Source organism: Natrix helvetica (genome assembly GCF_964273705.1).
Source record: "Natrix helvetica genome assembly, chromosome: Z".
Taxonomy (NCBI): Eukaryota; Metazoa; Chordata; class Lepidosauria; order Squamata; family Natricidae; genus Natrix; species Natrix helvetica.
In genome coordinates this window covers 62,026,506-62,052,409 of record NC_138554.1, presented here as the reverse complement: position 1 = coordinate 62,052,409, position 25,904 = coordinate 62,026,506, and the positions used below count along the sequence as shown (strand labels likewise).

The following is a 25,904-nucleotide window of genomic DNA, read 5'->3' as shown; positions in this document are numbered from 1 at the left end:
TGTACGCATTTCCTTCCTTCCCCCTGATATAGAGGGTGATCTGCAAGATGCTAGAGGAAGAGGTGGAGATCATCCTAATCACCCCTCATTGGCCAAGCCGACCCTGGTATGCAGACCTAGTCAATCTCTAAGGAGTCCCTCATCGCGGCTATGATCAAGTCCCTTCTCCATCAAGGCTCCATTCATCACCCCGACCTCCATTGGCTCCGCCTAACCGCATGGAGGCTGAGTGGGTGGCTTTGAAGGGGGGTAATCTTTCTGACAAGGTGGTCCGGACTATTCAGGTGTCTTGGCGCCTGTCCACTAATAGAATTTATGAGTCAACGTGACAAACTTTCACAACCTGGTGCCTCTCTTGATCTATTACCGCCCTCGAGGCTTCGGTCTCCCAGGTCCTAGAGTTCTTGCAGCAGGGTTTCAACAGGGGACTTTCACCTAACACCCTATGGCAGCAGGTGGCGGCCCTTTCCTCGGTTCTATCTTTACACCATGAAGAACCTCTTTCCTTGCATCCACATGTCAGATGCTTCATTAGGGGCGCGTCTAATCTCAGCCCCCCTGTCACCCATCACTTCCCCTTGTGGGATCTGTCCAAAGTCCTTGAATTCCTCACAGAACCGCCATTTGAACCACTTATATCTGCCTCGTTGCTACATCTCACACTTAAGACATTTTTTCTGGTAGTCATCACGTCGGCTCATAGAGTTTCGGAATTGGCGGCTCTTTCTCTCAGATCTGATCTGTGCATGTTCCATCTGGACCGAGTGGTCCTTCGAATTGACCCTACCTTTATCCTCAAGGTAAATTTGGCTTTCCATCGGTCTCAAGATCTGACCCTTCCAAATTTCTTCCCAGGCCAACTCATCCCCTCGAACGCAAGTGGCACACTAGACATGCGTCATGCCCTTAAAATATATGTGGACAAGACTGTCGGCTTCAGGTGCCCCAAGGCCATCTGTTTCTACCCTACTAATAAAGGCCTTAAGGCATCCATCAATGGTTGGGCGCTGGATTAGATCAGCCATATCACGTGCTTATCTAATGCATCATCTTACGCCTCCGGACAACATTACCGCACATTCTACACGCAGCGCTGCAAAGTCAGCTTCGTGGTCCACACAAGCCTCGGTGGAGGAAATCCGCCGGGCGGCCACTTGGACTACTCCAACGCCATTTATCCACCACTACAAGGTGGATAGATACACATCAGCCGATGCAGCCTTCAGACCACATGTGCTTCAGCAAGTGCTCCCCTCCTCAAGCGTCTAGGCCACTCACATTCCCACCTGGGGACAGGCACAGCTTTGGTATGCCCCAAGTATGGCTGCTGTCTCCACCAACTTTGGAGAATGGGGCATTGGTTCTTACCTGATACACCCCTTTTCTGTAGGCAGGTGGAGACAGCAGCCATCCCCACTCTTCTGGGGACTGGCCTAGGTTGCAGAGGGACTTTTGAGGGGTCACCTGAACATAGAGGGATGACGACTATCGCACAGCAGCCTCCCTATCTCCTTCGTCAAGAAAGCGGGAGGACACTCCTCAGACGATGACATCATTTAGTAGACTCAGTCCTATTGGTTCTGGCTGAGTTAACCCACGCATGGCTGCTGTCTCCACCTGCCTAGAGAAGGGGCGTATCAAGTAAGAAACTCTTCCAGTTTCTATGATTTTATGTTACTAACCTAATTGATTTTTTTTATTTGCTATTGCACATGAATGCTTTGTTTATGCTTATTTTTTGTAACATGTACTAAAATTAAAAATGAGAAAAATTATAGTTATCACTGAGTAAAAATCAAGCTCACACATAGGGCTATTTATGTATTTTATGATTTTTATAAAATAATATCATCTTACTTGAATATACAGGGCATGGGCTAGAAAAGGAAGTTTTCTTAGGATACGGCCGCTAAGTCCTTCACTTTTCCTATAAGCAGAGATATGTTATGCATTAGGTTTAATTTTTGTCAGTATGAACATATAAAGAAATTGGAATAAATTTCACAACATAATACATATTGAACCAACTTGCTATTGGACAGTGAGCCTTGTTTGCTCGATTGGTAATATTTTTCTATTGTATTATATATTGGAAGTAGGATCTCATCTGACTGAATTAACTTTCTATCATATTACACATTTTTTAAATATATACCTTCATATTACTCACAACTTCTTGAACTTCCAAATTCAAAATAAATTTTGAGGATATATTTTGTGATTTATAGAAATATTTTCTCTTTTCTGGGCCCCAGGTTTGGATTATTGTTTTTTTAACCTGCTCTTTCTTGTTTTAATTTTTTTTCTTCTAGCATTCACCGAGTAAGTTGCAGTAACAAGAAACCTATTAGGGCCAGCAAAATATACTGTTTATACTATACAACAGTAATGATTTTACTACCCTAACACGTTTGCGTAATCTAGCTTTGTTCTATTAAGGATATACAAAATATTTCAGACCTTTGCAAAGCATTCTTAATTTTGAAATATTCTGTTTCTATTTCAAAAGTTCCAGTATAATCACTTATAAACTAGCTCTTCAATTTCTCAACTTTTAAAATAAATACTTCTAGGTTGTAAACTCCTAAAATTTAAGTAGGAGTTCAAAACAGTGGGTGTTGTAAATAAATGCTCCAGGAATTAAATCTGTCCTTCAGAAATACCAGATATTTCTTCTTGTTGCAGAGGCATTGCTTTTTCTTTTTGAACAAAAATGAACTGTCAGTGTGCATTCAGTTTTTAGCTTTCAGATTACTGAATGTATCTAAATATATTACTTTTTGGCATTCTTTCTAGGTTTTGCTGGGAAATTGTCCTGAAAATGCAGAAGTACACTTATGCAAAGTACATTAGGAAGAAGTTTCAAGCAACAGCCAGAGATGAGAACAGTATTTTTCTACTGTTAACAACAACAATAAAAGTATTCTTTATAGAATGGAAAAAGGCAGCCAGAACTGATCCTCAAATAATTTTATATATCTAGAGGAAAAAGATATAAAGCATTAAGTTTTATTCCAACTGTTACCTAAAGTAAAAATAATTTTGTTCCAAAATAGACTTCTTGGGATTGGATATAGAGGGCACTGAACTGTGGCGTACTAGTGGATTTTCTTTGGGATGTAGTACCTGATAAAGATTGCTTGTTAGCATAGCCTTTGGCCTAAGGTTCCATCTCATTTTGTTATTTAATAGCTACATGACATTTATGAAAATGTTCATTTAGAGTACTAAAATACAGTATTACAAACATTCAATTCTATTACTCCTTCTCATCAGGACAAATGAGAATATTGATGCCTAAGAATCTTGCCCAAATTTGATTATAATCTAGATAGGATCGGCAACCTGAGATAAATGCTGAAAATTTGACTGCTGATTGATCAGTAAAAAGTATTTCTCATTCAACCTGGTCTAGAAAAGTTATATTCTGAAAAATCAGGTATGTTGACTAGGATTCATCGATACTATGCTGCACTTTAATTATTTAATTGGAAATAATTATGAGACAGAAAGAATAATCAGAAAGTCAGTATAATGTTAAAGTATCAGGCTAGAAATCAGGAGACTATGAGTTCGAGCCCTACTTTACGCACCAGCTAGGTGACTTTGGGCCAGTCACTCTCTCTCAGCCCTAAGAAGGTTGCAGTATCAAACCACTTCTGAAAAATGTCATAACCCCCTGCAGAAACTAATCCAGACAGTTGCCAGGAATCACAGTCTGATTCAAAGGCATCCCTTTCCCCTATCTTACAGATAGCTGAATATTGCAAAATGTGTCAGTTTTTCAATTGTTTTTTAATCGTTGGGGGAGAGTCTACAAGATCGTTTGTCTCATGAATTTGTTATTAATACCTGCAGAAAGGGAACTTTTATTGGCATTATCACAAACAAAGACCCATTTGTTTATCTCAGAAGCAAAGCTATCCTGAGTTCTGTTTTTGAAAAACGTTCTTCCCAGGTACTATCTGGCTCCAGACCTAAAGGTGGACACTGAAATACAGCTTTCCATCTCTACTCCAGTCATGCTGGAGACCCAGTGGAAGAATTGATCCAGTGCTTGGGGGCTGTTATGGCCTGAATGAAATGAAGCTGAATCTAGCCAAACAGAGGTGTTATTTGTTTCAGATGGTGCCAATTTCAGATGGTGCTACCCCCTCTGACTTGGGCTTCTTCCAGACTTATATTTACCAATACCCTCTATCTATGTAGCAAAGACATAGGTTGGTATGTCAGAATTGGCATTATCTGGAATCTGGGGTCTTGGCTATTCGATTCTGAAAACAGTGTTTGATCTTATCGAACAATAATCACAAAGAAGCATAAAACAAAACAAAAAAGTAAGCAAAACTAAGCACTGATATATACCTTGAAATATTTTTTAACAGGAGACTTAATTTTGACACGTCGTTTTCTAAGTAACCAATCACTTCTAGCTCATGGAGTGTTAACAGTTGCTGACGGGGATATATTATTTGGCACTTCAGGGAAAAAAGTTTTTATTTACAAAAAATGTATATAAAGCTAAAAATCAATTACTTAAAAAGTGCTACCAATTCAATAAATATAAAGACAATATTCAAAGCAAAGAAGTTATTAAAAAGGAATAGGCATTGCTCACTTGTGAAAATTAAATACACAGAAAAATACATTACCAAGAATAAAAATAAAAATTATTTAAATACAATCTCTTCAAGGATAAGAATTATACTTGTAAGTATTTTAAGAATACTGAAATTACCTTCATTAGTTCTTCTATGCAAGAATGATAGATTTTGAATATAGCCGCAGGAGAAGGTGGCCCAATATATTGTTTAATATCAGCTCTATCTACAAAAGCAATATCAATTTTCTCTGTGATATTTGAAGTCGTCAGTATAATCACATTAGGATACCTTTAAAATCACAATTACAAGAGTGTCACTTCATATACTTAAGGAATACATACATTTTTCTAATTCAAATATTTTAAAATATAAAATATAGGAGTATAAAGAAAAAGAAAAAGAAGGGGAAAATAAGGGAGGAAAAGGGTCAGAGAAAAAAGTGTAGGGTAGGAGGGAAAAGAAAAAGAAACATTGACTTCTGAGTCCTTTTGATCAGTAGAATAAGGGAGTAACAAAAAACTTCAACTTTTTATTTTTATACAGGATGGATAAAAATTGATTAAAAAAATAAACTCAGATTAAAAAAATAAATCATATTTTTTATTCAAATTGATTTTTTTATTTTTATCAAATTGATTTTATAAGTTTATAAAATATATAATTTATAAAATGCTTTTGGAGTAAAAATCTAAAGATAGTTTTCTATTTAAGATACATTAATAATTTAGTTTATTCAGCATGCAATGGAGCTTAGTTATGTAGCATGAGGCTGTATGTTCTGCAATATTTACATTTTTTGTAAACTCATGCAATGAGCCCAAGTTCTGTAAGCTGAGCTTGGCACTTAACATGCCAAGTGATGTCCCGGTGTCTGGAAGCCGTACGGATCTGGATGGGAAGTAACAGACTCAAGCTCAACCCGTCCAAGACTGAGTGGCTGTGGCTACCAGCGCCCCGGTTCAACCAGCTTACTCCATCACTGGCCATTGGGGGCGAACGTCTGGCCCCCGTGGATCGGGTACGCGATTTGGGTGTCCTTCTGGATACCCAGCTGTCCATGGATGACCATGTGACAGCTGTGGCCAGGGGGGCGTTCCACCAGGTTCGCCTGATGCACCAATTGCGTCCCCTATTGGACCGGAGCGCCCTTCGCACAGTCACTCATGCGCTTGTGACGTCCCGGCTAGACTACTGTAACGCTCTCTACATGGGGCTCCCCTTGAGATGCACCCGAAGGCTGCAGCTGGTTCAGAATGCGGCCGCGCGGGCAGTCTCGGGAGTCTCTGGCTACTCCCACGTAACACCTCTCCTCCGCGGGCTACACTGGCTGCCTGTGGCTTTTCGGGTGCGTTTCAAGGTGTTGACCATCATTTTTATGGCACTCCATGGCACAGGACCTAGTTATTTGCGGGATCATATCCTGCCCCATACATCCCTTCGGCCGATTCGCTCACACAGAGAGGGACTCCTCCGGGTGCCGTCCACTAGGCTGTGCCAGCGGGCGACACCTAGGGGAAGGGCCTTCTCTGTGATGGGCCCGACCCTCTGGAATGACCTTCCTCCCGACATTAGAATGACTACGGATCTCCGCTCCTTCCGTCAGAAACTTAAAACACACCTATTCCAGCTAGCCGGCTTAGCCTAATTCCATCTTTCCCACCTCAGTTTTATTTCTAAATTTTTAGGATTGGTTTTAGGGTCTGTTTTTAATGTTTTTAATTTTTATAAATTCGTACAGGGGTTGTTTAATTTGATTTTTAGCTATGTATATGATTGTTTGTATGTTTTTAAATTTATTCCTGTACACCGCCCCGAGTCCCTCCGGGGAGAGGGGGCGGTCTAGAAATTTAATAAATTATTATTATTAAGTATTATGCACTGCATTAATGCATTCACCCAATTTCACAGTAACCATGAAATAAACCATAAAACACAGTTCAGGAATAACGCTTTATCCCATCATTTTGTAAATCTATTACACTACAAACTGTATGATTTTTGAAGAGAAATGCATCTGTACCATCAGGCTAAAAGGGTGAGAAGAAAAGGCAAGTAGTAAAAATGAAAGTGAAGCCTTCTAAGCAGCTCATAAATATTAAAGAGCATCTGTCATTTCAGATCCAACATGGCAGTGTCTGTTAATGGGTATCTACTCACCTGCTGCCTGCCATATCCCTCACCTTGTTGTGTCACTGTTGCATTACCAGCCATCCCATTAAAATGAATGGGACTGTCGGTGAATCAACAGCGAGTCAGAGGAGGAGCCACTGCAGGACAGAGATGTCAGTTGCTCTTTAAAAATTATGATTTCAATTGAGTTGATTTAAAGCAAGCCTTTTTACTGCTTGATTTAAATCTACCCTGCTTTTATACAATATATACTAGCCATTTCTATAACAATAAATCTATCTAAACAGCAAAACCCAAAATCAAAGTTTTATTCAAAGTCCAAAAGCAGAGTCCAAAGTAGAAACAAAATTGTGTTCCCTTCTTTAATCAGGGCAGTCAATTTTGCCATCTCTGCTAACTCTATCAACTTTTGCAGCCATTTTGAACACAGAATTTTTTAACACGAGACAAGTTTTCATTCCTCAAGAAAGTTTTTCTAGTATATAATACTTCTCATTATTCCTACACAACAAATTACTGCTCGGTTATGGAGCAAATGAGGTTTGACAACTTTAAATCAACTCGGAAAATTAGTGCTTTTTTTTTTATACTAATTAAAATAATTATATAATTGAACATAATGGATAGGATAATTATATCAATCAAAGCCACTCATTTTCAGTATAATTAAATAATAATAATAATAATAATAATAATAATAATAATAATAATAATAATAATGAATTGATTTCTTTTCAAAAGTTTCTGTGAAAGAAGGAATATTATCTTGCTTCCAGATAATCCTATTTTATTTTTAATCTTTTGTAATAAATGCTAATGATTAATGATTACCTTTTGATCTGATCAATTTGTGTAAGTACAGCATTTACAACACGGATGGCATCCGAAGGCTCAGTACCTGCTTGAAAAGCACTACGAGCAGCTGTGAGACTTTCCACCTGCAAAAGAAAAAAAGATTGCTACCTCATATTTTTAGTATAGCAATTTTTTAAAAGAGTTCTGCCTGAACTTTTAAACCAGGGGTGTCAAACTCACATTGTCATGGTAGCATCACGTGATGTATGGGGACTTTCCCCCCCCTTTTTGCTAAACCAGACGTGGGCATGGCCAGCGCATGACGCATCCGGCCCTTGGACCTGGAGTTTAACAGCCCTGTTGTAAACAATGTGCCATTTCTATTTTTTCCACCCCAGAATAAGAAAAAAAAAAACATTTACTATAGTATATATTACTGTAATTAAAAGACAGTGAACATCTAAAAGAGTTTTCTTTAAAAAAAATCTTTGCTGCCTGAAAATTCAGCAGAGAAAAACCTTGACCTCCAAGTGGTTTTGCTGAATTTATTTTTTGCCCACACTTACTTTGATGGAATTGGAAAACCAAATATTATTTAAAATAAAGTAAAATTTATAAATACAGAAATAGAAAAGAAATTTTGGGATCGCACAAATGTCAAAACTAAAAAATGCTCCCCCCCCCCAAGATTTTTAAGTTTGGGAAGCTTTGCAAAGAACAAAGCAAACTTTTCCTGTAATTAATTTATATCTTGATATTTATATCAATCACATAGAAAGCATTCTTTATTTCGAATTATTTTCCTGGTTGTTGTATGCCAAGTCCAAATTTGAAATTTGGCAGTGAAAATAGTTCACTATAAAATAGAAATGGTAAAATAATCACATCTATTCAATTTATCATTACTAATATCATGACTCTCTCCTTATCCCAAAACTAAATGAAATGTCATACTTTTGTTGTTAAATCACCAAATTTTGTGATTAGTTCAGTAATTCCATGTCTTCTAAAAATTTATATAAAATTTGTACATTGGCTAGGGCCATAAACTTATAAAATCTAGCCATCACTGAATAAAAGAAGAAAAAACCCTAACTCAGATGGATGTAGAGCAAAATTACTAAAACTCTTTTTTTTCCAGGGAGAAGATATTGCTGATTTATCAGTGAACCTGATTAAAGACTTTTGTCATTGATGATAGTGGCCCTGCAACAATGTTTGCCCTAGAGGTAAACCCCAGCCCGCACACTTGATTCTTAAGCCAGACTGCAATTAAAGCAGTATTTCGCCAGAAACTCTGCATCTGCCATATGCGAGTTTAATTTCATTCTTCTCTTAGTTCTTCTGGGTTACTTGGAAGAATCTCCCTAGCCTGGGAGATTGTCAATGGTTTCTTGAGTGACAGAATGTTGTTTTTCTAAAGTGGAAGTGACAGGCCTTCTTCAAGAAACCCTTCTTGGAGCTAAAACGTTTAGACAATTATCTTTTCTTTCTAAGTCAACAACAGAGTGCCTTAAAGATGCAGTGGTATTATCTAGACTCCTTTTAGCCTAGACTCAAATCTAGGCTTGGGATGAAAAGGGCATTGATTATTCTTGTCAATGATCTTAAACAGGAACTGGATGGAAAAAAATACATCCCTTTTAATCCTGTCACACCCCATAGCATGATAGCCTTAACCATGATGTCCTCATGGTTAACAGGAGGATCAGTTGACACTGAGAGTTGGAAGCTTTTGTGTTTTAGGAATTTATAAAAAGGGAAATTTCAGTTATCAGCTGTTGGAGAGATCATGTCTCCAGACTAGGCTAGGGTTGGCCTGGAAAGACAAGAAAGGGAAGTCGGGGGAGCTGAAGATCAGCTGAAGACAGTGATGGAGGCAACAGCAGAATTCAGTAGCCATCTTAGCCATGTTGCACAGAGCAGTGTAAAGGGGAGAGATGTGGAGATAGGCAGGAGCTAGTGAATCAATTTTTGTGCACCTTGATCTCTCGGTGGCTTTTGATATACAATATTCTTTTGAATTGGCTCCAGGTATTTTATGGTGATTCTCTTCTTTTCTTTTGGAACACAATCAGTGTTAGATTACAGGGTAGACTTTACTGCCAGGGCTCTCCTTTGTGGAGTGGAGCGGCCTGTGTGGTTCACCTTGTTGGTTTTCTGAAAAGCTGGCTCTTCTCCAGGCCTTGGGCTAGGTGGTTGGAGGGAGGGGATAATGAATATATTTGTATGCATGGATGTTGTTGACCACAGTTGACATCTTGTGTTTTTTTTTAAATCATAATTGTGCGTCATTTGTTTTATTGTAAGCCATTCAAAATTAGCTTGCAGCCTGTCAGTGCCTAAATCAAACTGAATTTGTTTTTACTTGCAAGCTGCCATAAGTCATTCTGAGTGGCCTTGAATCTGTGCTATAAATATAAATTAGAACTCAGATTAAAATATATATTATGAAAATATATCTGAGGTAATGTCTTCATGAATAGGTATGTATGTATATAAATTTGCAAACAAACACAGTAAGAATCATGAGCATATTCAGACTTTAACCTGAGGGTTTAAAGAATGGTAAATGTAACCTATAAAAAAGCACAGGTGGATTTTGAATTACCTAAGCCCCTGCATAAATTAAAATCTGATTTCTTTTCCTTCATACAGCCTAGCTTGGATTCTGATAGAAAAAAAGACATAGAATTTTGTAATATACATATTGGGTAATATACTATAAACACTATCTAGTGCAAACAATTTTTAATATTGAAGTACTATTATAATCATACCTCATCAATAAGTACAAATACAAGGGCATCTTTGTCATCAATTAATTCTTGAATCTTCTGAAACATTTTTGTAACAAGTTTTCCACTCTAAAAAAAACATAAATTGATAAAACATTTTTTACCCTACAGGGCAGGCCTGTCAAACTGGCGCCCACCCTGGCTCTGCAAAAGCAAAAAACATTGTGATGTCACAATCCAGTGTGCGATGCAGTCGAGTTTGACACTCCTGCTAGGGTTAAGTAATACTCCCGCAGAGAACAAGAGTCTGTTTGATTGGTCAGCCCAAGCTTTTATATTCTTGAAGAAACTTGGGGTTATTCCTAAACTCTATTGAAGAGTCTGACCAAGGCTTATTCACAGCCTAAAATGAATTAGTGCTAACACCCTTGAAGTACACTTGTATGAACTCCCTGGATGCTGTAAGGTCTCAGTTTTCAGAGGAACTCTACAAGAGGAAACAGTGAAAGACACTTAAAGAATGCAGGAGAAATAAAGAACAAATCCAACCAAGTATGAAATGGAGAGAACAATAAAATATATAAAAAAGCCTATTTAAATGAAATTTAAATAAAACAAGACCTACTTATATGAAGACTTTGCCACCATTTGGAAAAGTACTTAATTTTTCACTATTCTGCAGGCCATTTGTATTATGCAGCTATATTAAGATTACTGTGAGATTATTGACTCCACCTCCTGCTATGGGAAAGGTTTCATAATACTTTCCTACTTTACTGTTCTGACCCCCCTTCTTCCCTCACCCACACAGAACACGCTCCGGAACAATACTACTTTAACAGGATTTATCGCACAGACAGATAGACAGATCCTTGGCAGTAAACCACCACGACAAGGCTCACAGACACGAGACACGATAGCAGCTATCCAACATGCTACGTTTCCAAGACCGAACTTCTTGAATAATTCCTTTGTTGACTTCTGCAAAGGGCATATGCTCAGTCAATCTTTTTATAGACTGAAGGGGAGTCTACTTATCAGCAGCTGAGAGCCCTTACCGCCGATAACTGCGCCCTTGCTCCCTGCGTCTGTGGGCGTGGCGATAACGAGCATCTAAGAACTCCCTGCTGATGTCTGAGTCACTGTCCCGTGACTCCTCCCCACTGCTCCAAGGCATGGCATCAGGAGCCTCCCTCCTTTGGCTCTCACCGCTGCTCCATGCCTCAGGCACCTCCTGGTGGCCGACCAGACTCTCCGATCCCTGCTCAGAGTCAGAACCCTGCCCAAGGTCCTCCTCATTCTCCAGAGCTGACTCATAGGGACCCTCACTCTCGGAGTCTGGTGGCAGCTCCAACGGCTCCTGCTGGGCCACAACACTTTACCATCTAAATTGTGGTAACAGGTCGGAATTTATCTGCATACTACTATGAAAATTATGATATTATTGAGGACATTTTCTTTTCATTTATTAATTTTGCTCCCTTTTATCCTTTCTTTTTGCTGTGTTATTATATTTCTAAATGTTTATAAGGGGGTTGTTATGTGCCCGCCAAGAGTTGCTTTTCATTGCAATGACATGCAAATATATTTAACAATAATAATAAAGTGGAATGGAATGGGGAAAAATGGAAAAACCTCTGTAGTATCACTTCCTAATAGGATTTGAGATGTGTGGATATGATGTAAGGTTTAAAAAGTGTAAAATGGCACAAAACATTCAAGACTTGATATACCATAAATTGTAATAAATTTCACAGATTCAGTGGCTGGGAACTGAGGATCAAAGATTAAAGTGTTGAAAAAAAGATAAGAATAATTTTGCTTTGTTTAAGAACAATAACATTTAATTACAAAAGTTTCAAGAAATAATTAAGCAGACACAGGTCTCATAAATATATAAGTTAAAATCGTTTCCAGTGAACTATACATTAGAGCAAATAAATTTCTGCAATTAAAGAGTAATTTACATCAAATTCCATTCCAGCCTTTCCCTACTCTTCCATCAAGATTTATTACACAACAATCTTCATTTGTTTTACTTAGAGCTCTCTCCTCAGAATCTCCCTTAAACTCATTTTCTCTCTCTTGCCTCCTCCCCACCAATATTTCTCCTTTATTTCTGAAGGGGGATCTTTTTTTGGTTTTGCTCCAGCAAAAAAAAAAACACCTCTCTTATCTTGATTAGGATTCCAAAATAACTAAGCTTTTGTTAGCCCCAAAAGAAAGGTATGGATTATCCCCCATACCTTCCTCATTATTAGGCATATCCTATTTGGAAAGCAAAAGTATAGAAGCCTTGTTTGATTGAGTGTTAAATAACCTTCTGGACTGACTTAGCTTGCCTACTTTTCCAATGTATGGCAGATTCTGGAATGAATAGGGCTTGTCCATTCATTACACAGATTCATTATACTGAGATATGATCATTTATTTTTACACCAAAATCTAGTAAAATAAGAGTATAAATTCCTTAGCAATTGAACATATCACAGAAATCACAAATGGGATTTCAACATCTGCAAATATATATGTATATATATAAATACATACCTCAGAGAACCACTTAGAGAAAAGGCTGTGACTATTTATCTCTACCAACTGTCCATAGCAGTACCTAAAAGTTCAATAAAAGTAAGTCTTAAAACAAAGATTATTATTCCTGTGGTCTTTATAAAGCATTACACCAGATAATACTTTCCCCAAGAGTCTTAGTGTTATGCAGAGAGCAATGATTAAAACAAAGTTGACCATTTATCATTTTACTGTGAGAATTAAGTAAAACAAATGAAGCTGAGCAGGATCAACTTTGTCAACTTGAAATAACTATTATTAAATAAGGAAAAACAACTAGTGTCAAAGGAATTAAAAATTTCAGAGTTATTACAGGTCATGGTATTTCATTTATATTGCTCTGAAATACATAAATACTTCCGTTTTCATTAAGATGTTTACATTGTTATGGAAGCAGCAGTTGCACAACAGGGATAGTATGATGTCCAAATGCAAAAACTCCAGATTAAAAGAAGAACCATGTATACATACAATAATATTCAACCTTTGCAAATTAATATTGGAATGCTACCTTGTGAATTGGATGCTATTTTGACTTTGAATACAGAAAACATTACTTAAAGTTACCTATGTGAAAGTCTAATAGTCAACTTCTGTGCCATTGCTTTGCAAAGGGAAGTTTTACCAGTACCAGGAGGACCTACAATCAAAATATAGAATACTGTTAAATAACATAATTCAGCATGTTTCCTGCCACATCAAGTGGCAGCATTTGCTACTGAATTATGGCAGTCTCACAAGTGACAAGTCACACAAAGAAGTTCAGTACATGAAAACACAGTGCAAAGCAGTAGTTGAGATTATATTTTGCTTCATCTTTCATTTTGCTTCATCTTTCATTGTAGTACAGTATAAAAGAAATAACATGGATTTTATTACATGATTATTCTACAAATTATTTAAGCACTGAGGGGAAACATTCTCAGTTTTACAAAATGCTACAAGTTAAGCATTATACTGAAGTATTCTAGCTACATACTTTTTAATTAAAAAGTTGATAGTTACCATGTAGTAGAATAACTCTGTTCCATGATATCAAGTTGTTATCAACACTTCGGTCAGAGAATAGTAATGTTGTGGTAACATAATTTAATAACTAATTAAAGAGTAAAATAGAAAATAGTGTATCAGAACAAAACTGAACATTTTATTAATTGTTTCCATCAATGTAAAGAGCAAATCAATTCAATGATATTAAGGCATGAGAATTATTATATTATAATAAAAGTATTAGACATTAGGTTTGTTGTAGATTTAATAGACTTGAATAAAAACAAAATCAACTTGTAATTTTATCATTGAATGCTGAAAAAGCCTTTGAAAAAATGTAGCTGCTGAGATTATACTTCATTGTTTATTTTTCCTTTTGCTATTGAATCTTAACTTTTTTAAAAGTAGTTTTTATGCAGTGCCTTTTCATTGAGAATGTATGCATTTATATTATAATTATATATGATTTTTCCTTTTCTGGTATTATTTTAAAAGCAATGAATAAGTAAAAATAAGAATAGGAACTTAGATTCTTTTCTTAGTAAATAATTGTTTTTCTAAAACCCTTTTCCCACTTTGTGCAATGAAAATATGGTATTTTACATACATATACATTAAGATTTGGGGAACAAATCAAATTATATCAAAGCAGATGGAATTTGGGAATAAAATAGCATTCCCATTTATGAATTATATCTCTCTTGCAAACAGAAATTCTCAATATCCTCATTTTTAAATGCCTGTATCTTCAGGATTCAAGAATGGAGAATTTAGAATATATAATCCTAAATTAGATAATTTAGCTTTTAAAAATTGAATACTGTATTTGTACAAATGTTACATGAGATTCCCTTCAGAAAAAAAAACTTATTTTTCACTCATTGGAAAGTGAAAGTCAAAATATATGAAATGAGCCAAAAGAAAAAATATTTTCCCTAATGCCATATCACAAGTACAACTAAGATTAATAACTTTATCATTTATTTATTTCGCATTCATTCTTTCCTTCTCTCTCTCCCCCTCTCTGTATCAAGTCTGATGAAAAGTGTGACTACAATTGACATGATAACAGTGTTCCAATATCTCAGGGGCTGCCACAAAGAAGAGAGTCAAGCTATTCTCCAAAGCACTTGAAGGCAGGACAAGAAGCAATGGGTGGAAACTAATCAAGGAGAGAAGCAACTGAGGAGAAATTTCCTGACAGTTAGAACAATCAATCAGTGGAACAACTTGCCTCCAGAAGTTGTAAATGCTCCAACACTGGAAGTTTTTAAGAAAAGATTGGATAACCATTTCTGTGAAATGGTATAAGGTTTCCTGCCTAAGCAGGGGGTTGGACCAAAAGACCTCCAAGGTCCCTTCCAACTATGTTATTCTATTCTATTAAATTGATTAAGGTTCTAATGAATTGTGGATGGAAAATGTATTGAAAATAGGAATGTTGTGTTGTGAAATGAAGAGAAAGGGGGACCATACAATAGATCTGAATGAAGGTGATTTTAAAATAATTTTAAAACTATATACAATTAATCTCTACTTCACACTTCACTCACTTGTTGCAGATCCTAATTAAAAGAAAATGTTTTCCAAACTGTCTTCTTTCAAATATGACTAGCCTATCAAAGGGAAATAGCTTTTGACACTTAAGTATTGTAATATATACAGGTGAAACTCAAAAAATTAGAATATCGTGCAAAAGTTCATTTATTTCAGTAAGGCAGCTTAAAAGGTGAAACTAATATATGAGATAAGACTCATTACATGCAAAGCAAGATAGTTCAAGCCATGATTTGTCATAATTGTGATGATTATGGCGTACAGCTCATGAAAACCCCAAATGCACCATCTCGGAAAATTAGAATATTACATGCAATCAATAAAATAAGGATTGTACATAGAACAATATCGGACCTCTGAAAAGTATAAGCATGCATATGTACTCAGTACTTGGTTTGGGCCCCTTTTGCAGCAATTACTCCCTCAATGTAGCCTGGCATGGAAGCTATCAGCCTGTGGCACTGCTGAGGTGTTATGGAAGACCAGGATGGCTTCAATAGCGGCCTTCAGCTCTTCTGCATTGTTCAGTCACATGTCTCTCATCTTTCTCTTGGCAATGCCCCATAGATTCTCTATGGGGTTCAGGTCAGGCGAGTTTGGTCTTAATGAAGCACAGTGGTCCAAAGTCCTGTTGCTCAGAGGTCCAAAGACCTCTTTTCTGATGATAGCAACTTTTGCATCTCATTTGGAAACCAAGGACCCAGAGTATGGAGGAATAATGGAGATGCAAATCAAGCACAGTAATCCCACGGTCATTGAACCAGTTTTTGCTTTTGGCAAAAGTTGCTCTCATCAGAAGAGGACTTTGGACCACTGAGCAACAGAACTTTGGACCACTGTGCTTCATTAAGACCAGGGTCAATGCAAACATCTACCATGAGATTTTGGAGCACTTCATGCTTCCTTCCGCAGACGAGCTTTATGGGGATGTTGACATCATTTTCCAGCTGCCCACACGGCCAAAAGCACCAAAACCTGGTTCAATGACTGTGGGATTAGTGTGCTTGATTGGCCAGCAAACTCGCCAGACCTGAACCCCATAGAGAATCTATGGGGCATTGCCAAGAGAAAGATGAGAGACATGAGACCGAACAATGCAAAAGAGCTGAAGGCCGCTATTGAAGCATCCTGGTCTTCCATAACACCTCAGCAGTACCACAGGCTGATAGCTTCCTTGGATGCCACATTAAGGCAGTAATTGCTGCAAAAGGGGCCCAAACAAAGTACTGAGTACTGCATGCTTATACTTTTCAGAGATCCGATATTGTTCTATGTACAATCTTTGTTTTGTTAATTGCATGTAATATTCTAATTTTCTGAGATGGTGCATTTGGGGTTTTCATGAGCTGTACACCATAATCATCACAATTATGACAAATCACGGCTTGAACTATCTTGCTTTGCATGTAATGAGTCTTATCTCATATATTAGTTTCACCTTTTAAGCTGCAATCCTGAAATAAATGAACTTTTGCACGATATTCTAATTTTTCAAATTTCATCTGTATATTTGTAAACTAGACTGCACTTCACAGAATGCATGAAGTCTTATTTTCAGCTATCTGATCCTTACCATGAATTCCACTCTATTTTTAGTACTCCTGTAATACCATTTTTATTTTGCCAAAATCAGGAAGCACCAAGTTCTTCAATGACACAAACAGATGCCAGGAAACATAGTGAAGTAGTTTAAGTAAACAGTTATTAAAACAATACTTGTTATCAATCATGGAGTGAGAAATTCCTGCAATTAATAATATAGTTCTGGTCCTGTAAAATCATTGTAAAAAAGGCGTCTTTTTGAATGAAGAAAATCTGACAGTCAGATTGACCCAATCTGAATCAATTGAAGTTAGAACTGAAGAAGCTTCTTGGAGGATAATCAAAATGTTTTTTTAAAGAAAAACCAAGAAAGTCTAGTTGCCTTTTGGCAAAAGCACTTTTGGGACAACCATGACCTGAATGATTGAAAATCTCGATAGACCGAGAGGAGGAGCTGACGTCATGACGACACGACGTGCGATTTTGGAGCTCCAAGATTGCAGTCGATACTTTTGGTGCTGGACGGTCCTTTTGGACCTAAACCGTCCCAAAGAGACAGTGACAGGGAAGAGTACGTCCTGCTGATCTTAGGGACACCGCAAAGTCCCTGATTGATCCAGGAGAATCTCTTTGCTGGCGACAGAAGGGCAGCCATAGAAGCTGCTGAAGTCGGGGCAGCTCCGGAATGGGAGGAAAATGGAAAGAGAAGGTGTGTCCATCTGGTGAGGAAATTGTATTATTATAAAAGAGACTACCCCCCCCCCCAAAAAATTAAAGCTAAATTAAATTTGAGAACAAGAGGCAAAATTAAGCTACATTAGACAGTGTGTTATCCTTTTTTTAAAATTTTCTTTTACGGATGGAACTTTTGCAAATGTTTCCTATTCTTTAAATTGAATGGATTAGTTTTTTTTCTTCTACTTTTTATATTCTTTTTTTTATACCTATGGATTAAAATCTTTTTCCTTATTTTTATAATGCTGGATTGGATGGGTTTTTTTGCTCTATTTAAGAATTTTGTTTTCTTTAAGTCTGGAATATAAAGAAGATATAAAAGGAATACAAAGACGGCTGTAATAACAGAGGGAAAGGAAGTAACACTGCCACTTGGAGGCTGGAGGCTTGGAAATATTGTTTTTGCTTTTTTCTCTTTGATCATTTGACTTTGCATTTCAAGGTTCTTCAGCTTATTTACAGAGAGTGATAGTGAGAAGAGCATGGGTTGTTTATACAGGTGCTCTTCGGAAGCTTTATTGGCAGCTGGAGTGGAGTGAAAACAAAGCCTTGTCTTGAATTATTATAAATGAACTTGCTTTAAATTTAATAAAAAGTTTTGAATGCCAGACTGGCAGTGTTTACAAGTTGGAAGAATGGTGCAACATGAAAAAGAAACCTTAACATTGCAAAAGATTATGTTTGAAATTCAAAAATTATTAGAAGTAACAGAGAAAATTGAGAAGAGATTGGAGAACATAGATCGTAGAACAGTAAAATTTGATGGAAAAATTGAGGATGTTCATCAAATGAAGAAAGTGGAGGCCAGAGTTCTAAAAACAGAAGGAAAAAAAAACCAAAGAGACAAGAAAATTGTTGATACTGACAGTGAACTGAGCGTGGTTGGAAATGGAAAGAGTGCAATATGGAAAGGGGAGATAGATGAACTGGAGCTCTACCCCAGATTTCAAAGTATAGAAGAAGAAAAGAGAGAAGAATTGATGGAACTAAGGAGATAAATCTTGTCAGAAGCACTAGTGATAACCAAAAATAAGTTGATCGAAGAAGCAGATGGAGGGTTTCGAGCTTATACAAGATATGCAATAAGCAATAAGTTGTGAAGAGAAGTCCATACAAAACTTACTAAGGAAATAACCAGAATACTAATGCCACAAATGGCAAGAGACATAAGACTGCACTATTACTGGAAAGACACAGGTTGATGTAATGAAAGCTTATAATTAAAAAATTAAGTCAAATTTAGTTAAATTGAGAGCATTATATATAAAATGAAGTGATAATGGATATAATTAAATAATTGATTGATAATGATAATAATGCATATATTTGTATTGGTTTGATAAGAGGAAATTTGATATAAATTGCAAATGGTGACTATGAAAGGAGGTTTAGAAACTCTGTTATTAAATATAACCAATTTTTATTTAGAACATATTATAAAGATGTAATGTTACTGGATGATATTGGGAAGAGCTAATGGAATGCCATTATGTGATTTTGCTTTAAATCTGGAATATTTTATATAAAAGGACGTAAAAACAATTATAGTCAAATGAAGTTTGAGGTATGATGATAGTAATATATATAAATATATTTGATTTAAAATATATCATTTGATATGAATTGTAGGTAATGACTGTGGAAGGAATGCACTGAAGTTTTTGTAACCAATCGACACACTTTCTACAACTTGTAATGAAAGATGGTTTTGTGGGGTTTTTTTGTGTTTTGTCTGTTTGTGTTCAAAATAAAAAAAATAAAAAATCTTTATAAAAAAAAGAAAATCTCGATAGACCTAGCCACATTGACTTTGTCAATCTGATAAATTATAAATTACATTGTTTCAAACATAATCAACCATTTAAAAACTTGATAAAAATGCAACTTACATCTGATTTTATTTCAACATCATAAATTAGGCTTTCCCATAGACGATGAAACTCAACTGTTAAAGACAAAAACTCTATATTATTTTAAAGAGAAAAAAGGCAAACTACTAAAAGCAGTAGTTGGCAATGGAAACCTTGGAATTTTTTGAAGTAGTGACTATAGTGACTATAATAATGAGGGACTGGTCATTTTGCTATATTGGCCAGTCAGAAAACTCTCAATGAGCTAAAAAGAAAGGTTTGACAAAATGAAAAATCAAAACTACACGGCTTCAAAATAAAAATAAAACCAAAAATAGTGATAGTATGTATCTTTATGGAGTATTCATTATCTTCCTTTCAAATCTAAAGCTAAGAACATGCATTTCTGAACAAATAACATCCTTTTTAATATGATTATCTTTGCCTACACAATCATGAGGTATAAGCCAAGGTTCCTCAACCCCCCAGGCCGTGGCCCACTACTGGGCTTTGAGCCTTTCACAAAGCTTACACACAGGCATCCTATTTGTGCAAGCAGTGGGTGCATGTGCTCCATTTGCATGAATGGCAGATGCATGTGCCTACCACTCGCATGAATGAACTGTGCACATGCTTGTACACCACACATGCAGAACCATTCCCAACCACCCGCCAGCCAGTCTGCAAAACCGGAAAGGTTGGGGAACTCCGGTAAAAGGCAACTGTTAAAAAACAACTTCCCAGGTTCCAGGAATTTATGATGAACACTCATCAGTTCATGCTTCATTTTCCCACTAGAATTGAAATCTTTAAAGATCATTATTTCAACTAGAATATATTTTGTTGACTCAGAAATATTTCCAATTTCAGGAAGCTGTATATTTCATTTCAAAATGATGTTTAGTTTGATTCTTGTTTTTTTTTAATCCTCATTTAAACAAAATCTTGTCCATTTAAATAACTTAATGGTATCCTTAGGTTCTTTTGAAATACCTGTAGGTAATAACCAATGATTAGCTGCAACAATATGCTCATCTTCAGCATCCAGGCTTTCTGTAGTAGACCCTTCCTCATTGAGATGAAAAATATGGATTAAAAGTTTGCATTTATTCAAGCTGATAGGCTGCAGTGAAGAAGATGAAAACAAATTACGTGCAATTAAACTCACTCTTACCTAAAAATATTTGTAATTGTCATGGCCCAATAAGAGCCCAGTTTGGAGGAGGAGGAGGAGTTGGAATTGAGACCATCCAACAGGGAGGGCATGTCTCCCTAGGCATTTTTGGAGAGGCCAGGGGCTCCCCCTCAGACATTGGGGGAGGTGGTCGACCAGAGGAGAGAGCTGCCTGCCTTCACAGAGTGGAGGATCGGCTGTTGACAGGCAGTGGGGCTGATAGGCAGCAGATTCCTTCTGGTGAGGAACTGCTGCCACTTAATTCAAGGGCACCGAATTAAGTGTAAGCAAGCGCAGAGAAGACTACAAAGCTATTAGGGAGAAGGTCGCTCCATCCCTCCTTACAAGGAACACCTGTAATGGAGTGATTTAAGAAAAAGCTGTTGGGAGTTAGTCTTTGCCAGGAACAATTATTTTGGCTTACACTACCCCAGCTTTGACTCATGCCTTTTGCCTTGAAGATTGCTTTTCTTTGCCTAGCCGTTAGAACTGCCTTCTGCATTGGACTTTGCCCTTGCCTTGTGGACTGCTGTTTGCCCTTTACTTTGCTTTGCCTTTTGCCTTATATTTGCCCTGAGGAATGTCATTTGTCTTAATTTTGAATTTTACCTTGTGGATTAGCTTGAATTTTACCTTGTGGATTACAGTTTGTCTCGTGTATTCACTTAGCCAGGTGGACTGGACTTGGAACCCTGGACCTTGCCCTCTGAACATGTTCCTACTCTGTGGATTTTCTTTGTAATATATGGGCTGTTATTTGCAGGACTGAGCCTTTGTGGTAGTGTGGGATGAGGCCTTACAGGTTATTGGAACGCCATTTGTTTGAACATGTATTGAGAGCAATAAAGGACTCTCTGGAGTCTTACAGAATAACAAAAAGGCCAGGGCCATGTTGTTCCACAGACCAGGCACTAAAAGAGATAAGGCAGGCTTTTGGGTCTATCACCTGACACTATTTCTATTTCATAGAAAGAACCTGAAGCATAACCACTTTGTTAGCTCTCATGAGCCAAGCAAAGATAATTGAAGATGATTCCTCAAATAACTTGATCCTATGCCACTAAGAGGTTGATACTGATTATGTGTCATCAAGTTGGTGTCATCTCTTAGTAACTTAAATTGCAATTGGAAGCTTATATGGAGCCAATGTTAAATACAAATAATATAATGCTATATGGGTGCATGCTCTCATGAATACTCATAACTATTTTATTCATATTTTAAAAAACTTTTCACTAATATATATACATACATACACATACACACACAACGTATTTTCCCAAAAATACAACCTGTCCAGAAACTAAGGTCTTGCCACATTTTACTGGTGGGCAAAAATATAAGCCCTCCCCTGCAAATAAGCCTCCTGGACAACCTCCCCCCCCTCCGGCCAGGCAGAGCACCACTCACCAACCGATGGTATCCCAAAGGTGCCAAGCTGTGGGAACCGGGGGGAGGGGGGGGAAAGGTGATCATGTTGCTTGACGCCTTCGGGATACCCTAGGTTGGTGAGCGGCACTGTGCCCAGCTGAAGAAGGGGGAGTTGCCGGGCAGCTCCTCTCTTGTGAGTGGGCTCCCAAAGAGTCGGGCACAGCCTCAGGGGCGAACAGCTGTGTTGCGCTGTCGCAGCAGCGCAGCACAGCAGCCATGAAGTGACCACGCTCATGAGCAGCCACCCGGCAAACCCCCTTTCCAGCTGGGCACAGTGCCATTAGCTGATCTAGGGGTATTGCCAAGCCATATGAACACCTGTTCTCCGCCGCCCGGCTATCGCAACTTGGCGCCTTTGAAATGTCAGTGAATGGTGCTCTGCACGGCTGGAGAGGGAGGTTACGCAAGCGGTTATTCCGCTCCCGCTCGCATGTCTCCCATCCTCACGATGCCCTGGCCCAGCTCTCCCCGCAGAGTCAGAGCACCTCCGCCACCATCCCAGCATCACTTTTTCGGTGGCTTCCAAACTAAGTTTTCCCGCAGTTGCCGCTCTGGGTATACACTCTATGGTTTTACGTTCTGGGAGTATACTCTGCCAGCAGCCAACTCACAACCATAGAGCGTATGTCCAGAGCGGCCACTGCCGGAAGACTCGGTTTGGAAGCTGCCGAAAAAGCCATGCTAGGATGGTGGCGGCGGCGGCAGCGGTGGTGCTCTGGCTCTGCGGGGAGAGCTGGGCGAGGGCATCAGGAGGCTGGGAGGCGCGCGAGCAGGAGCGGAACAGCCGCTTGCGTAACCCCCCTCTCCAGCCATGAAGAGCGCCTTTCACTGGCATTTCAAAGGCACCAAGCCGCGAGAGCTGGGCAGTGACGAACAGGTGCTTATGTGGCTTGGCGATACCCCTAGGTCAGTGAATAGTGCTGTGCCTGGCTGGAAATGGGGTTTGCTGGGTGGCTGCTCCTGAGTGTGATTGTTTCATGGCTGCTGTGTTGCGCTGCTGTTACAGCGCAAGGCAGCCGTTCGTCCCTGAGGCTGTGCCCGGCTCTTTGGGAGCCCGCTCGCAAGAGAGCAGCCGCCTGGCAACCCGAAAACAATAAGCCCTCCTCTGACAATAAGGCCCAAGCCATATTTTGTGTGCAAAAAGAAAAACATGGGGTGCATGTATATATACACACACATACACACACACACATATACGTGTGTGTGTGTGTGTGTGTGTGTGTGTGTGTGTGTGTGTGTTCCAGCATAACTCTGGAACATCTCGAGCAATTTCAAACAAACTTGGTACACAGATGACTTACTCTCTGGAGAAAAATATTATGGGGGTAAGACACCCTTAACATCCCTTGGGGTGTGTGTTCTGTTAAGATGCAGCCTGCTGTGCCTTTAAATGGCTTTTACTGTACTGCTGTAAATGGCTTCTATTGTACAGCACAGTGGAGTTACCATGGTAATGGCTCCACAGTGCTCCACAAGGGGGTTCCATCTGATAAGGGGAAAAATTCAACATTAAAAATTAAGTTTGGTACGGGCATTTTCCCCCTATAAATAAATACCCGGGCAATGCCGGGTTATTGGCTAATAATAAATAAAATATGCAACATTTTGATCACAGCTAATTATGGAGATGCAAATAAGCAAAAGAAGAAATATTAATTACCATACCTGTCTTTCTTTCAGTGTTAGCTCAGTGTCCACAACTGCAATTGACTGTACATTATTTGTTAGGAAGCAATCATCAAACTCAATCCATTTGTAATCACCAAAAATAACATCGTGCCTGTTTAGTAGCTTTAAGACACTTAGTTTGATATCTTCTTTTTTTGCAGTACTGGTTAAAATAAGAGAGAGAAAAATAATCAGCTTCACCAATAATCAGTTACAGCCAGGAAATGTTAGAATGTCACTTATTTCAACCAGCTGGGATACAAAATATCATCTATCAGGTTATCAGAGAAAGATATGCAAAGCATACTTCACTGATGACATTCTTCTGATTATAATACTCCCAAACAATGGAAGAAAATGTCCTAACTTGATACCAATACTACAATGAACTTCAAAAAATCTAAATAATTATGATTGAACTACAAAATCTTACAGCACAAAGAATCTTGTCAGTACTCATGTACCTATTTACCATGATAAAAAGCAGCATTACTCTCTCTTCCATCTTCCAACTTTCCAGGACGCTTATCATTTTTGTATTTTTCTTTAGCAGGTTGGTAACCAAGATTTTAAAGAATGCTCAGAGAGCCCATAGGCAAACTTCTAAATGAAAATTACTGTGGAGTCTAAAACTTTGTAATTTCCCCTATCAGATATAAATTTATTTTAGGCCATGGAATTATTAATCCCAGAACTATCTAAAAATAGTGGTTGTAGTATTTTCATAGGAGAAAAAGCTTTCTACGGTTCTTCTGAAAAATATCATGACAGATACATAGAACCCATTCATGAGGTGTGGAGCCAGGTTCATAGAACATAATGTGAAAAAACTGAGAAAGGCTGACAAACATTTAAAACAATCCTCAACTCTTATAACCTTTATCCTTGTAGAGCAGCGGTTCTCAACCTGTGGGTCGTGACCCCTTTTGGGGTAGAACGGCCTTTTCACAGGGGTCGACAAGGAGCCCCCGCAGAGAAGTTGGCGAGAAGCCGGCCTGAAGGGAAGAAGCGACTTGGGCTCCCTGCGCGGCGGAAGGGGTGTGTGTGTGTGTGTGTGTGTGCTGGGTGTGTAAAATAGGAGTCAGAAAGGAGGCGAGGAGGGGGAAAAGAGAGACGCACACAGCAAAGGACGCTGAGAAAACAGCTCGCTCCGAGTGATGGAGATTGATGGGCAGAGCTACGGAAGCCAAGAGGTACTATTTCTGAGGCGTAAAACAAGACGAGGAAAATAAAATAAAATAACGTGGGATGTGCGTACGCTGAGATTCCCGATTAAGAGTGTTACCCATACTTAGCATGGGTAATAGTCTTAATAGGATTTGGCCCTTCTCCTGCGGCTCCCTGCTGACCCAATCACGCAATCTGCTCTCCGCCCCGAGAAGGCACGAGCCTCTCCCCTGCTTTTGCAATTCCGCGTCCTTTGCAGGTAACTCAGTGTCGGGAAGAGCTCTAGCCCTTTTCTTGTGCTTATCTCTTGCGCGCGTGCGCGCAAGCAAAATACCCTCCTGGGCCAGGATCAAGGCGGAGGGGACGACGTCTCTCCTCCCACTGTTGTCACTGTGCAATGAGGTGAGTAACTGGATACGCAGTGCAGGGGAGCCACGCTGCGCAGGAGACTCCTCAGCGCCAGACTCAGGTCAGTGTGAGCTGCGGTTCCCTTTGTGTTGGCTCAGGAAGGAGGGGAATGGGGAGCAGCAGCAGCAGCTGGTTGGGTGCAGGGAAGGAAGAGCTCCAGTTCTCCTGCACTGCACAGGGCTCTCCTTGCGCAGAGCTCTGGAACTCTTGCCGCTCTGCATCCAGAGACGGCTGCTCCGGCTCTTTCCTGAGTCAACACGAAGGGGACCGACCTGAGTCTGGCGCTGAGGAGTCTCCTGAGCTGCGCAGCCACTCACTTCTCAGTGCCGGCAGCGGAAGGAGTCACTGTCCCCGCCGCCATGATCCCGGCCCAGGAGGGTATTTTGCTTGCACACGCAAGAAAAAGATGAAAGAGAAAAGGGGAGAAAGAGAGAGAGAGGGAGAAAGAAATGAAAGAGAACTGAAGGGAGAGAATGAGAGAGAGGGAAAAGAGAGGGAAACAAATCAGGGGGAAAGAATGGAATAGAAAAGAAAGAAACTAACT

General features: G+C 38.8%; 1 protein-coding gene across 7 annotated transcripts in view; it reads right to left on the bottom strand.

Moving 5' to 3' along the window:
• TRIP13 (thyroid hormone receptor interactor 13) overlaps positions 1-25,904 on the bottom strand; it is a 34,080-nt gene that overhangs the window by 5,222 nt on the left and 2,954 nt on the right. For all 7 annotated transcript variants that reach the window (XM_081971631.1, XM_081971627.1, XM_081971630.1 and 4 more), the window contains 11 exons: positions 23,783-23,948; positions 20,506-20,635; positions 19,552-19,607; positions 13,844-13,934; positions 13,406-13,478; positions 12,818-12,881; positions 10,310-10,396; positions 7,566-7,672; positions 4,739-4,892; positions 4,366-4,478; positions 1,858-1,927 (listed from right to left, as the gene is read on the bottom strand). In XM_081971631.1, coding sequence (XP_081827757.1) covers positions 1,858-1,927; positions 4,366-4,478; positions 4,739-4,892; positions 7,566-7,672; positions 10,310-10,396; positions 12,818-12,881; positions 13,406-13,478; positions 13,844-13,934; positions 19,552-19,607; positions 20,506-20,635; positions 23,783-23,948 — 1,111 coding nt within the window. The remainder of the gene's footprint in view (positions 1-1,857; positions 1,928-4,365; positions 4,479-4,738; positions 4,893-7,565; positions 7,673-10,309; positions 10,397-12,817; positions 12,882-13,405; positions 13,479-13,843; positions 13,935-19,551; positions 19,608-20,505; positions 20,636-23,782; positions 23,949-25,904) is intronic.